Below are 14,472 nucleotides of genomic sequence, written 5' to 3'. Positions count from 1 at the left end.
TTCAGTCACTGCGCATGTGTGTGTCTGCCCGGGTTTCCCTGCTCGTGCTGTAAAGCTGCCAGAAAGCCAGACTCTCCTGGTGATCCCAGCTGTAAACATCCTGGGGGGAAACAGCAGACCGCTGCTTTCAGCACACTCATAGTAACATGTCTGCTTTAATGGTGAGCGTGTGTGTGTGTGTGTGTGCATGCACATGGACTTTTGCTTTGTGCGTTACGGGTGTGTGTATGTGTGTATATATATATAAATGCATATACACTTGTGTGTTTGGTGGCAGGGCTGTAAATGGAAACAGGTTGGTTTTGTGGTGTTCATTCCTGAAGACGATGCTCTGTGATGAGGCACCGTGTGAACTTTTCTTTTGCTTTGGCGTGTTTGCGAGGGAGTGGGGATTCGAAACGGTACACTGCGGGTTTGCTTTATCAAAGACAGGCAGGCCCGAAGGTAAACTGTGGTCCCAGAGAAGAAGTAGAAGCAAGGGGCCGCAAGTGGAGGGGGGTAGCTAAACTTGTAACTTTTCACATGACATCACCTACAAACACTAAAACCCACAATTTTCTGTCTTTTTTTGGCGGGAGAGCTATATAAAAAAAGCAACAAAAAAAAAAAGCGAACCCAAAAACAAAACGGTGAACAGACAATGATAGAGTGGCTGCTCTTTCAACATTTCTGTCTGGTGGCTTCCTGCCTCTCTGCACATTACATGGTCATTTGAGGTAAAGCGGCCGCAAGCTGATGCAGGGAAAGCAAGAGGCATAATTGTACATTTTCATTATGAGTGCAGTGTGACGCTGGAGGTTTACTGTGCGCTTTAGTTATCTTTTTGGGTTTTTTTCTGTGTGGCTGAACTTTTCTGGTTTCAGCTTTTGGTTGCATAGGAAAATAAACAACATGTTAAAAATGTCTCGCAACCATCACTTATATCTATATGCCTGTGGTGTTTATTTACTTTTCGTGGAGCCCGTATATGTGTGATAAGTTGCTCAAGAAAAAAAGAAAAACAACAACATTGAAAACTTAAGCCTCTTTATTGTGACGATTTTTAAATATTTTTCACAAGCTGAGTCGCAGAGTGAGGTCTTGGTTACACAAACATCATATAGCTTAATAAGAGTACAACCTGATGGGTCTGTTTTCAAAATTTTAGGACTTCTCCATCACTCATAAATCCATCCTGGGCCAGGGCTAGGCCTTCTGCGGTGGAGCCTTTGGGTGCTTTATTTAGGCTCGTGCCCGGGCTGGTCCAGATGGACGAGGGGTGGTGCAGCTGCGTGTTCCCACAGCCTGATGTGCTTGTGCCTGCTGAATGCCCTTTGGAGGGCTCTCACTTTTTTTTTTACCCTCCCCCCCATCCTGCTTTTTTTAGGCAGTCGTCCTGTGCTTCCCCGGCCAGCCTAACCAATGTGCAGACTACTGTACAACCACTACTTCCTGAACAGGTAGTCTGAACACTGGGCAGGCGGGCCGGGCGGCTGAAGGGTAGCGCTGTGGAGGACTCTTTACTCATGCGCTCAGAATCAGAATCAGATATATCACCACACACACTCTTAATCGTACTCACTGTGATTGCAGCCAGGCTCCGGGGCCTGGCTTATCTTCGCAGTCTGACTGCCGCAAAGGGCCGATCGGGGATGATTGAGTGAGCTGGGATGGAAGGGATGGAGGAGGAGGTGGTGGAGGAGGAGGAGGAGCGGGAGAGGTTAGACGGAGGTGATAGGTGCTGATTGGCAGATTCTGTGACATTCCTTCCTGTTTCCCGCTGTGAAAAGCAACATTCCTCACCGAGCTCTACGGGGGAAACACAAACACACAGAAAGTGTTTAATTAATGTTTAATATCAAATATAACACATTTAGAAGTCATAAATCTGTTATATGTAGCCAATGAGCTTTAATTACTCATCGGCTAATTATATGCTTTTTAATCTGAGAGTTTTGGTCTTAAATATTAATGTAACAAAGTAAGTAGTATTTCTTTGCAAGAATTCTGCATTTAGAAAAGATTAAAGGCAAAAAATAAAGCCCAGCACAGATGCCAAAACACACAAAAATGGTCAACCTATTTAGCCCAAATTAGTGCAACCTAAGCCCCATTTAGTTCCCTTAAAATTTCAGGCCAAACCGAACAAAAGTCATTAGAGTTTCAAGTACTTATGGTTAAAAACAGCTGCAAGTGCAAGTGCTGTTAATCTCCCTGGAACAGATCTTATCAGATAATATTTGTGGTCAGCCGAAATCCTCCCAACCCAACACGTCCCTCTAAAACGCCGGAGTATGCAACCTTTCGTCTCCTTAGACGTACGCCGAATGGAAAGAAAGAAAGCGGGGGATACCTGCGTCTTGGCGATCTCGTTTCACTTCTTTGCATCTTTCTGCGTTAGGTGATGCTTCTTCTTTCCCAAATCCTTGCTGAATTTGCCTGTTCTTTCATTCAGCGCTGCTGCCACACTGCTGAGGGAAACCTTGGCTGATCGGGGTTCAAATGCTCCTAGAGCAAAAAAGGAAAGAAAAGAAAAAGACAAAGGGGGATCTCCGGTAGCAGGCAAGGTGGACTGGCTGGAGGTTTGACGTGGCAAGGGACTGGCCACCAAGTTCTCCCTTTGAGAGACAGAAGGAGAAAAGGAGTGAGAGAGAGAGAGAGGAGATATGGAGAGAGAAAGAGGAGGAGCTCGCCGGCCCCCTATTTTTCCTTTCTCCTCTCTTCTTTCTCTCTCCACTCCCTCTGTCTGGCTCACCCCTCCTTTTCCAGTCTCCCTCTTCTGGCTTGCAGGGAGAAAGTGGAAGGTCAGAGGTGAACAGGAAGTGAGACACATTCATTTGGCCTGCGTGTTGTAAAAGTTTGGAAAGGGAGTGAAGGACTGGCTGCAGAGGGAGGGAGCCTTTTAGTGGAAGCGTATGTGGACGCGTTTGCGCTCTCACATGGAGGCATTTATGTGTTTCGCAAAGCATTTGCGTGTTCTCAATGCAGTGCATCGCTGCTTTTGATACATGTGAGCATACATATATAAATATATATATTATGAGTATGAGTGATGGATTTGTGCATGTAGGAGTGAGCCTGGATGAGAGGAGAGGCTCCGTGGTCTTTGTAGAAAGGGGCAGGAATGTCGGCGTTTTCTTGGCAAGCAGGAGGAAGCCTTGTAATAACTCCAGATGTGCAGCCCTGTGGTCTCCATCTCTCTCTTGCTCCTTCTGTTTTTATTTCTAAAGCTGATTTCCTCTCCCTGTCCGACTCGAATAAAGAGCCCTTTATGCAGCTCTGCAGCCTTCCCAGCACACACACACACACACACACACACACACACACACACACACACACACACACACACACACACACACACACACACACACACACAGAGTGGTGGCAAGGGGGGTGGGTTGGTTGCTGCTTGGAAGGGTGACATACGACTGGTAAATCAGAACCAGGGCGAAAGACATGTGTGCATGTGTGTGTGTGTGTGTGTGTGTGTGTGTGTGTGTGCAAAAGAGGAGGGAAAAGGCAGTGTTGAGACACAACCAGTCAAAAGTTCCTCCTTTACTTTCTAGGGCTTCACACGCACTCACAGTTAGGTTTGGTCCTTACTTCTAGCAGACAAGAGTAATTAGTGCTAGTGTTTCCAGGTGTGTGTGTGTGTGTGTGTGTAGTAGTACGTGTGCAGTGTAGTGGTGGCCAAGGCCATGTGTTTGTTTTAGCTGCGGTTTCTGAGCTCCGACCTGAGCTCCAAATCAAAGCAGGCACGATCCCACGAGAGACGAGTCAGCAGTACCGCTTGGACGGCTAGAAAAATGGGGAAGAACTTCAAAATGGGGGGCGAAACGATGCCCCATGAACAAGGAGGTCCAACAAAAAAATGAAAAAAAAAAAAACCTAGCAAGCCAGAAAAAGAGAATTACAGAAACCAATCCTCATAGGACATAAAATGGATTAGTGTTGCAGTCGAGTTTAGGGTTTGGAGGATTGGAAAGAGTGAATTTTAATGGGTAGGTGGGGGAAATGCTGCGGTCGCGCTAACATTGTTTCCACTGTTTGGATGACCAGGCAGACAGCTTACTTTTCAGACTCTTAGTCAGGGAAGCCAGAAATGCTGAGAAAGTATGCACATACACACGCGTGATCTGCGCTCCCATGTTATTCCGTCTTGCCGTGAAATACAGCTGCTTAATACTGTCACAGAAAAACCTCAAGGTTCTGACTTTGTTTTTCCTGCTTTGACAGCAGCTCCGCCAGTTCGTGGGCGAAACTGTGTCTTTCGTGCGTTGCGTGTGGGGAAGATAAGATTGCGGGTGTTGCTCTGTAAATGTATTTAAGAGAGCGCTCTGTACGTAATTGTGGAAGCAGCCTGTAAATCTGAATGGCTGAATGTGTTTTAATGTGCGTGTTTCTGTGAAACTTTGCAGCTCATTTTCTATCCAGAGACAAACAGCCATAATTCTTTGGGTAACAGAAAATGTGAACCGCATAATAGCTCGGTTATTTTTCCTTTCTCTCATGTGATATCGTATCAGCGATACTTATCTGTTGAAAGGAGCATATTTTAAAAAGACAGTGGCTTGAGGAAAGGGCTCAGGAAACACTGGGAGCCTCATCCGTCTCATTTATCCAGCTCAGGATTGCTGGAGCCTGACCACGCCGACAGCGGGTGAGGCCATGAGGACCCTTAACGGGCCACCAGTCCATCACAGGGTCAAAAAATACAGAGAGAGGGACACATTTTAGAAGCACCAGTTAACCGAACAAGCATTTCTTTGGACAGAGAGAACCCATGCAAAAAAGGCCTAGGCCACCAGCGTCAGAGGCTGGGAGATAGAGACACAAAAAAAGAATGTAGTGACATGATTAAGGGGTGATAAATGTCTGTTTGAGATATTAAACATACTTAAGTTAATGGAAGTGAGCGCAGGATGATGTAGCAGGGAAAGTCAGAAAGGCTGTAAGAATGATAAAATCTGTCATGAATGGAAAAGAAGATTTGAGATTATAGAAATGAAGGGAGAGGGACACAGGCTGGTCTGTTCATATATTTAGTTTATGATATGATAATGCTGATGATGTTCCTCTTTTGGAAACATGGAGCATAGTGTGAGAACAAAAATGACTACATGAAACAAAGTATACGGGTGACTCGAGGATCCAAGTGACCACAACATAACTCACTAAGCGATGAATTTGTTTGTTTAGAGTTAAATTAAAGTGAGCTTCAGGTTCAAGGTTGGGGTTGGGCTGTCAGTAGGTACAGGGTGAGGCGAAGTTTCTAGGCAATTAATATAATTGGAGGTAATGGCCGCTGATGTGATGGAAACACAGCTGTGTATGTGTATCTGCGTGGCAATTTTATTGAGGTTTAAAAATGTATAAAACATACATTTTTGCTATTTCTGTGACTGTTTTACACATTATAAAATAAAGTGCATTTCTCCAATGGTGTATTTATAATTATATTTTGTTTGTTTTTTTATTTCATGCTTTTTTATTTCTTTGACTTTTAGCCTGACACAGCTTTAATGCTCATGAAGTTTCACGAGACTGAACTTACTGCAAATGTATGTGGGTCAGTGCCAAGTGTAGCATTTACATTTTCTATAAAAGCATTCACAGTGTTTCCCCCGTATTCTGACATCACGTGTTTACCTTAAGGTACATAATCCTTACATGAAAAACATGCGTGAACACTGGCAGACGCTTGCGTGCCTCATTTGCTTGTGAGGGAACTGGGGTTTCATGTCATTTAGCTGTGATTGGTTTGTACTGGGAGTTTTGCTGTGAGACACAAAACACACCAGCTGAACATTTGCCCTCCACCAGACAAGATTGCCGCCGTGTGTGGATTTTAGCGTGTGTTTATATAGTTAGTCTGCTGGCCAACCTTTCTTTTACGCTTTGGTGGTCAACGGTGATTGATCACATGTCCTTGATAGCCCCGAGGTTGTAACACTGACCTTCTGCAGGAGTAAATTCAGGGCAGATAATTGACTGTTTAGCAATTAACCACTAAACAGGAAGGTATCACTAACCTGCCAGGCTGCGTTCAACTGCAGTCAGCATGTTTCATCTCTCCACAAAGACATTTGTTCACATTTGTGCAGTTCCCACAGGAAAATCTCAAAGCAAAGCTCAAAGGCTGTTGGGGGTTTTTTTCTGTAAGAAGGAATGAAAAAAGATAATCGAAGGAGCCAAAACCTTGTCATAAAAAAGAAAATGTGAGAATTAATGTTCATATCACTGCGAAATTGGACGTTTCAGATTCGATTCGAGTTCCTGAAACATGTGCACCTGACATGCTGTTATCAAAAAGGCACTTTTGCATGATAAATGGAGGATTATAGAGTGTGGGCCCTGGCACGTTGCTCAAGGTGATTTGTTATGAGCATTATTGCGCAATCTTTAGCCAGATGAGTCATGAACAGCTGTGTGTTTTTACACACTGCCCCAGAATAGCTCCATTCCAGCTCTTCAGCGTTGTAATTCTCTTAGCTAAATCATTGTCTGTTCCTCATTTAAATATTGGCAACATGTGGCCTTACTTTAAATAAAGTCCAAACAGCATTAAGTCAAATTAGGTTTCCTCAGATGCCGTCTCTGTTTCTCATATGTTGCTCACAGACCAAACATGGCTTTTGCGTACGTCAGTGGGTTTTTTCGTTACACACAACGAAAAGATGCTTATGTTCGCAAACAAATCTTTTCTACAAGAACGTTGTGACAAATCGGTTCCTACAAAAATCTATAAATTGATGAAATTGGTCTGAACAAGTGCATCAAACCCACTGAGCCTCACTCTATACTACTTTCTCCGTGCGCCTTTTTTAAAAGAAATCCCCTCTGTGTTTAATTTTTTTTCTTCTTAAAGACAGAAGTCAATGGGGAAAATGGCAGAAGAATGGAGGGAAAGAAAAGCAGAGGGAGGTGAGGAGGAGGGTTGTGAAAATTACCATTGGCTGCCACCCAGGGCCCAGTCTTTGTGGTAATGAAGGGTTAGAAGCAACGTTATTGCTCCCAGATGCCGTGCGGCTTCTCCGCAGGCCTTTGATGCATGGCCCAAGTCACCAGGATTTTTCTATCAGACTCCCATCAACATACACAGTAACGCACCACCGCACACACGTGCACGCACACATACGAAGACATCCAGCCTCTTAAAACAACATGGATGCTATAAACGAGTATCTTCATGGTTTCGCCAACCAAACTACTCCGATTTGTTTCAGAGTGTTAATTGGTTAATGTTCCCATGTATGTGTGTGTTTTGGTGTTTACCACCTCCAAGTGTGTGTGAGAAATGCCCATATTCGAACGTTTTATGTGTTTGACTCTTTTAGATATTTTTTGGGATGGCGTACGGAGTGGTGAAGTTCCTTTACGAATCCAGAAGTGAACTTCTCCTGACTCTCTATAATGAGCCTGCTCTTACACACTAGCAAAACAAAACCATGAAAAGCACTTTGTTCACACACTGCTCCAAATACCAACTACTAAGTGCCCGCCTGTAGTGTGTGTGTGTGTGTGTGTGGTGTGGGTGTTCAGACGGAAAAAAAAAAACCCATAAAAACCCCCCAACAAGGATCACACCTGTGTTTTGTGTACAAGTGAAAAAATGTAAACGTGTTTAAAGAAAATATCAAACTAAACCTAAAAAGGTGTATTTTTGCAGCTCAGTCTGGTGGTAATCAGCCTCTGCTATTTCTGCATTGATGCCAATACAATTACAATCAATCTAAAGAGTAATGGAAACTCTGTGGAATATTAATTAAGTAATGACAGATGGATTTAGTCAAACACTGTGACTAATTTTCTCAAAGCACCTGCCTAAAAAACGTCCCATATAATAAGCAGAACACATTTTACGCCCATCTGTCTTTTAACATAGGATAACCTGATAAAAATGAACAATGTAACCATTATGAAAGAAGGATTTACCCAATTGTGCCCAATGAAAAAGCAAACTAATCATGTCCTTCAAGTTAATTTGCACAACCTGTGCACAGAAGGCGTTTCCTATTTTATATGATGCAAAAAATTATTAGTCTGTACCAGTTAGCGCTTAACGCAGCTTTTTTAATAGAGCGACTACTACGACTTATTAGAAGTTTCACTCTTTCATGAGGATAACTTATGGTTCACTATGAAAGATGAGACCACGGATGCTCATCTAGAGCTGAAATCCTGCTTAGCAGCTATCAGAATCAGGAGCTTCGTGTCCAAGTGAGCCCAAATGACCTGTTGATGAATGTGTGTGTGTGTGTGTGTGTGTGTGTGTGTGTGTCTACTTGAAGCTTGGTCCTGTGCAGAGAAAGTGTGCATTTCAGACCACATGTGTGCATCTGCAGGTTTGTTTTCTCATGCGTCCCTGCGAGTGTGCTTAACATCTGAAATCTGTAACGTTGCCCACTCACACTGCCTGGATTTTATAGGAGCATATGGCAAAGCACTCAAGCACCTACTTCCCCCCCAATCCTAGTACACACACATAAAAAAGAAACACATGCACACACAAGAAACTGGCTGACTGATAATGGTCTTATTTGATGTTGCAATAGGACAAATACATGGACAGTCTTAGCAGATATCTGGTATTCATCAATTTGTTGTTTGACTTTCTGGCATGTGTGGTTGCCAGACTGATCAAACCTCAAACTCAAATCTTCCACTCTCGCATCATCTGCACCCCCCACTAATATTCAAGAAAACTCAAGAAATCATTTGTATTCCTCTCTTACTGTTGCTGTTCTTGTATAACATAGTTATTCTCCGTGTTGGCGTATTTTCTCTTTACCTTCCCCACATCATGTGCACATTCGCTGCCCCTCCTCTTCCCCTGTTTCCATTTTTCCTGACTGGATTTACTGGCCAGAGGAGAGGAAAATGTATGAATCAATCCAAGGTTGCTCACTCCCAGGGAGAGGGAAAGCCAGAGAGTGAGAGGAACAAGGGAGGGGAGGGGGTGAAGAAAGAAAAGAGATGATGGTGAAATTGAAGAAAAAGAGAGAAATGGGGGGATGGGAACTCACCAGTTTTCTAAAATAATGATGTCAGCTTTCAGCGGCCTGGGGTGACTTCTTGTGTAGCCGTCTTTTTTTTGGGTAGCGGACACCTCGGCGTACGGGCGCTGCCAAATGTGTTTGTGTCTTTATGTGTGTCTCTGTGATGTTTTACATGCATTCAGGGGATATGACCATTTGGCTGCACAGCTCATAAATCCTTTGATGAAGGAGTTTGTCACACATTCAATCCCCGTCTGTCTTGCTCTCTCTGTGACACACACACACACACACACACACACACACACACACATACACACAAACACATGCTGAGTTGGGCAGGGCAAGTCCGTGGTTAGCCATCCAGATGGTTTTAAGGTTAGTTAGAGACTACGCTCAAAAGGTGCTGTTTGGAACCAAAGCAGGGTGTGTGTATGTGTGCGCATGCCCGTGTGTGTGTGTGTGTGTGTGTGTGTGTGTGTGTGTGTGTGTATTTCTGTGCCTGTGTTTAGAGAATGTTTGTAGAAACTCACCAACCTCATGCTATTTTTGGAATCTCATTTTGTTAATTCTCATTTTATTGTCGTTCACACACACACACACACACACACACACACACACACACACACACACACACACACACACACACACAGCATATTATGCACCGTGACTCAAGAAACTGGATTTTCTATCAATAGACTTTGAGAAGTCCAACCGCGGCATATATATATATATACATGTGTCTGTGTGTGTGTGTGTGTGTGTGTGTGTGTGTGTGTGTGTGTGTGTGTGTGTGTGTGTGTGTGTGTGTGTGTGTGTGTGTGTGAGAGAGAGAGAGTTTATTTGCTTGAGATAAAGATAGAGATCAGACTGAGCTGACAAACTTTGAGGTTCCCTGATTCATAAATAGTTGGACGTCTGTGTATCATATGTTGTGTGCAAATTTACAAGTACAAGAGATTTCTAGCCTGGAACGCTCTCCCTCTCTCTTTCTGTCTGTGTGTTTCTCATTTGTTGCTTGCTCTCTCCCCCCCCCCCCCCCCCCCCCCCCTTGACTCTGCACAACTGTAATCAAAACCACAGACTGTACTTTCCCATCCATCTCCTTTGCTTTTCTTTCGTCTGCTGTAGAACTGAATGTGCGAGCTTTTGCTCTTCATTTCCGCTGACCTTTTTTATCCGCTTGTCTCTTTTAGCCTGCTATCTTTTTGTCTGTATCAGCAGCGCAAACTAATGACTCAAAAACTTTTTCACACACTCACCATTTACTATATATGTTACATAATACAATTGTATGCGTAGCTCTAAATTTCACAGCCCAGAGTGATCATAATGCAGCATCTGCACTAGTTTTTCCTTTAAAGCGACTCTTTTTTTATACAGTGAGAGTATCTGCATGACCCTTTCTCCTCTTTATCAGGGAAGTCTTCCTCCTCGTTCTACTCACTGCTGTGTCTCTTTCACCCCCTGCAGGAGAAGGAGAAGAAGTACATGCTGCAGGTCGACAACCTGAAGCTGCGCGATGTGGAGAAAGGCTTCATGTCCAGCAAGCATATTTTTGCCCTCTTCAACACCGAACAGAGGTGTTATTAGACACACACATTAACACTGTAACGCAGAAACAACTTAAATGCACCACAGCGTTAAAAGTTGCTCTTTCGCCCACTTTTATGTTTACATTAAATGAGTTTTGGGATTTCTGTGTGACAGCCAGTGAGGATGTAGTTGTAAAGCTTAAAGAATATCCCGATATTGGGGAAGTCTGCAGATAATTTAAAGTCCTAAGTAAAAATTATTCCAATGTAAAAGGACAAGAGTATAATAAAAATGAACTTAAATTAAGAAAGTAAAGGTTTTAAATTGTGCAGAGTGCCCTTTCCAGCGTTGCATGACATTTTTAAGTATCTACATGTAAGCCAGACTTTATTGTTGTTACTGTTGTAGATAAGAAGCACTAAATTATACTTTGGGGCATTTTAATCCCAAAAAATGATAAGAGTTTTGTATCCAAAACAAAAAAAAGTAGATTAAAAATGACCAGAATTATAAAGTAAATGTTGTGAAGTAACAAAAAAGCTATTTTTGTAGTATAGTGGAGTAGAAAATATGAAGTAAGATAATATAAAGTGAAAACAGAAATTCTGGAGGAAAGAACAAGTTCCAAGTTTTTACATTAAAGTGACTGTATTTAGTTACTAACCTTCACTGGTGGAAGGACGTACAGCTGATGAGACGGGACTATTGGAGTGCACTGCTCACACTGTGTCTCCACAGAAATGTGTATAAGGACTACCGTCAGCTGGAGCTTGCGTGTGAGAGTCAGGAAGACGTTGATGCCTGGAAAGCCTCCTTCCTCAGAGCCGGAGTTTATCCTGAAAGGGTCACGGTAAGATTTCATCTAAAGCACACGTGCACAGACAACACTGTGACGCAAACACTCTCACAAATGTGGAATTTATTCCCAGTTCATATTATTTGTGTCCAGTAGTAGCTCAGGTGGTTGCTGTGATGTTTCCTTCTGCAGTCTCTTTTAATGTTATTGTGTTTCTCATTTGCCATCTGTCCTTTTCAATGTCTTTTATCTCTCATTGCTATTTGGCGTTGTAGGAGAAGGAAGGAAAGGTATGTTATTCTGGGTACTAGATCACTTTTCTGTGTTTTCTATGTAAAGCATGAACTGTACTTTTACTTAAATGGACCTGTACCTGAGTTGTGTAGCTGACAGTGATCAGTAAATGGATAGTTTAGCGTAATCATTAGGAGTAGATTTTTGAACCACTGATAGGGAATCACCTTGCTGGTGCAAAGATAGCATTTTATGCCTATCAAACTGTGTAAATTTGACTAAATAATCTTTTCTTAATCCCTTGAGTTAGGTGAACTTGTTATGGCTTAACAAACAGGAAAAAATAATCCAGTGAAAGTGGTCAGTTAGGAGGACTGGACTGAAAATGAGTGAAAAGCCAATAAATGTCTAAGCCGTGTCCAATAGAAAGTGTGAAAGATCTTCAGAAAACCTGAAGAATTATTGCTCAAGACCATGTTAAAAATTACTAGAAAGTCTGAGTTCTTGGAAGCAAAATATAAAGAAATTCTTTTTATTTAATTATTTTCATCCACATTTAACTACACTGATGAATTGTGTGTTCATCATTCAGCTGGTAATATAATTTCCTGGAGAAAACCTTTTCCTTCCTGTCATTCCTGAAGTGCTATCACCCTCTCTGTAACTCTGCTACACACACATTTTAAAACAAAACCCTAATTTGTCTCACAGAGTGATGGTGGTGATGAAAATGGTTCTGACAACCTCATGCACAGCATGGACCCTCAGCTGGAGCGGCAAGTGGAAACCATCCGCAACCTGGTCGACTCTTACATGGCAATCGTCAACAAGACCGTCCGCGACTTGATGCCGAAGACCATCATGCATCTCATGATCAACAATGTGAGTCTGCTGCTGTTGTCTCGTATGTCACGCTGAGACGACAGGACTTTGAGATTTGACAGACAGCGTGCTGTGTTTCTCTCCCTCTGCGTGCAGACTAAAGAGTTCATTAATGCTGAGCTGTTGGCCCAGCTGTACTCATGTGGTGACCAGAACAGCTTGATGGAGGAGTCTCAGGAGCAGGCCCAGCACCGTGACGAGATGCTGCGGATGTACCACGCTCTGCGGGAGGCTCTCAACATCATCGGCGACATCAGCACATCTACTGTAACCACCGCCATGCCACCACCCGTGGACGATTCCTGGCTTCAGGTGCAGCGTAGCGGATCTGGAGGACGGTAAGGCACATGAGACATCAGACTGTGGGACTGAGAGAGTACGTGTGGGAACAGGTTGGGGAGAACAAATATTAAAAGCCCATGTCTAATTCTGACATATGGTCAAGTAAATAAGAATATTCTAAAAAGACGCAGCATCTGACTTATTGACACTTTCCTGATGTTTTTCTCCTTTTATGTTCCTCTCTTCACTTCTACTTTCTTATCAAGATCTCCGGCCACCAGTCCAACTCCAAACCGCAGGGCTCCACCAGGACCCCCGGCCCGTCCAGGCTCTCGTGGTCCTCCACCTGGGCCTCCTCCTGCAGGGGGTCCCCCTGTCCCTTCTCGCCCCGGAGCTTCTCCTGACCCATACAGTGGGCCACCACCCACCGTGCCCTCCAGGCCTAACCGCGCACCCCCAAGTGTGCCTAGGTGAGTGGAAACTCTTCCATCATAGAGTAAGCCGCAGTAGATTTTACAAGGACACTGACATCCAAACTACAATTTAAGATAATGTGACGTCACCAAAGCTGAAGTGTGGATACTCTCTGTTAACAAGGGGGATGTGAAGACGCCCGGATGAGGGGATAAAGGAGGTAAAGGACAGTAGAAAGCGCTGGTTTTGATAGAGGATAGATTAATAGGCTGGTAGATTGCTAGTTATCCCCATATAGGCACTACAACTACAACATCTCACTAATTTCTTTCACCTTGCTAGTATCTTTCAGCCATCACCAAACTTTCAGCACGTTGTCAGGCATCACCTGTTAAATAATCTGTTGCTAAAAGCGAGGTCGTCTGGATTCCTTTGAATTAAAACATGATCTGATGAATGAAGGGGAGATGGGAATGTGGAGGGGCTTCCTTTCTGGTATTCATTAATTGTATGCATTTAAAATCCCCCCCCCCTTTCCTGTGTTTGTGAGCTAGCTAACCTCTTTAACCTGGGGCTAACTGTCAGTAGCTCACCTGTTTTACTGTAGAGGACGCTAACGTGGCTGAGCGAAGCTCTCACTGGAAAATGACAGCTTTTTAACATCTTCACTAAAACTAATCTGTTTTAAGTGCCCATTTTTCATCTTCCAATCCAGTTTTTCTGTACTGTGAGCTGCCATGAGTGAGAGCTTCGCACATGCGATGTTGGTCATTTCCTGCGCTGTAACTGTTTGCGCTCCTTTTCTCTCTTCTGTCTCCTCTTCTTCACCCCTCCGTCCCCTGCCACACCTCTGTCCCACACACTGCTATGGTTCCTTCTACAGAATCACTATCACTGACCAGTGAGGACTAACATTACTGGTACGTTGGGTACTGTCTGCAACCATGATCATCATCATCACAACGACTTTCCTTCTTTCCCTTTCTCACAGAAACCATCCCTTTCACTGCATGACCTTTTCCTTTTCTCACCACTGTTTTCTCAGAGGGCTGCATGAGCAAACACACACCCGGCGCAGAGTGTGTGTTTGCATGTTTGCATCAGTGGCTTGAGCTCAATTCAAGCTCAGTCTGATGTTATTTTGTCTGTAAAGAGCACCAAAGGAGGACATTTTGTCAGTGTAGGCCAGGGGTGTCCAATGCCAGGCCTTGAGAGCCGGTGTCCTGCAGGTTTTAGATGTATTCTTTATCCAACACGGGTGATTTAAATGGCTAGATTACCTCCTCAGCATGTCTTGAAGTTCTCCAGAGGCCTGGTAATGAACGAATCATTTGATTTAAGTGTGTTCACCCA

The 14,472-nt window shown here is 43.6% G+C and overlaps 1 protein-coding gene and 1 long non-coding RNA gene across 18 annotated transcripts in view; one reads left to right on the top strand and one right to left on the bottom strand.

The window, feature by feature from the left end:
* The window catches only part of dnm1a (dynamin 1a), a 50,258-nt gene that overhangs the window by 31,390 nt on the left and 4,396 nt on the right, over positions 1–14,472 (top strand). For 7 of the 17 annotated variants that reach the window (XM_026173722.1, XM_026173717.1, XM_026173721.1 and 4 more), the window contains 6 exons: positions 10,449–10,558; positions 11,250–11,361; positions 11,583–11,597; positions 12,253–12,423; positions 12,520–12,761; positions 12,972–13,175. In XM_026173722.1, coding sequence (XP_026029507.1) covers positions 10,449–10,558; positions 11,250–11,361; positions 11,583–11,597; positions 12,253–12,423; positions 12,520–12,761; positions 12,972–13,175 — 854 coding nt within the window. Of the gene's footprint in view, positions 1–10,448; positions 10,559–11,249; positions 11,362–11,582; positions 11,598–12,252; positions 12,424–12,519; positions 12,762–12,971; positions 13,176–13,302; positions 13,340–14,002; positions 14,040–14,472 lie in introns of all 17 variants that reach the window. The other 10 variants (XM_026173725.1, XM_026173724.1, XM_026173732.1 and 7 more) reach the window with 3 other exon arrangements.
* On the bottom strand, positions 1,013–2,687 carry LOC113025684 (uncharacterized). Its single transcript, XR_003272824.1, has 2 exons — positions 2,333–2,687; positions 1,013–1,788 (listed from the first exon to the last, which is right to left on the bottom strand). It is a non-coding gene; the product is annotated as an uncharacterized LOC113025684 (long non-coding RNA).

This window comes from Astatotilapia calliptera, chromosome 7 (genome assembly GCF_900246225.1).
Source record: "Astatotilapia calliptera chromosome 7, fAstCal1.2, whole genome shotgun sequence".
Classification (NCBI taxonomy): Eukaryota; Metazoa; Chordata; class Actinopteri; order Cichliformes; family Cichlidae; genus Astatotilapia; species Astatotilapia calliptera.
Note: the sequence above shows the minus strand (reverse complement) of the source record. Positions and strands in the feature narration are given on the sequence as shown.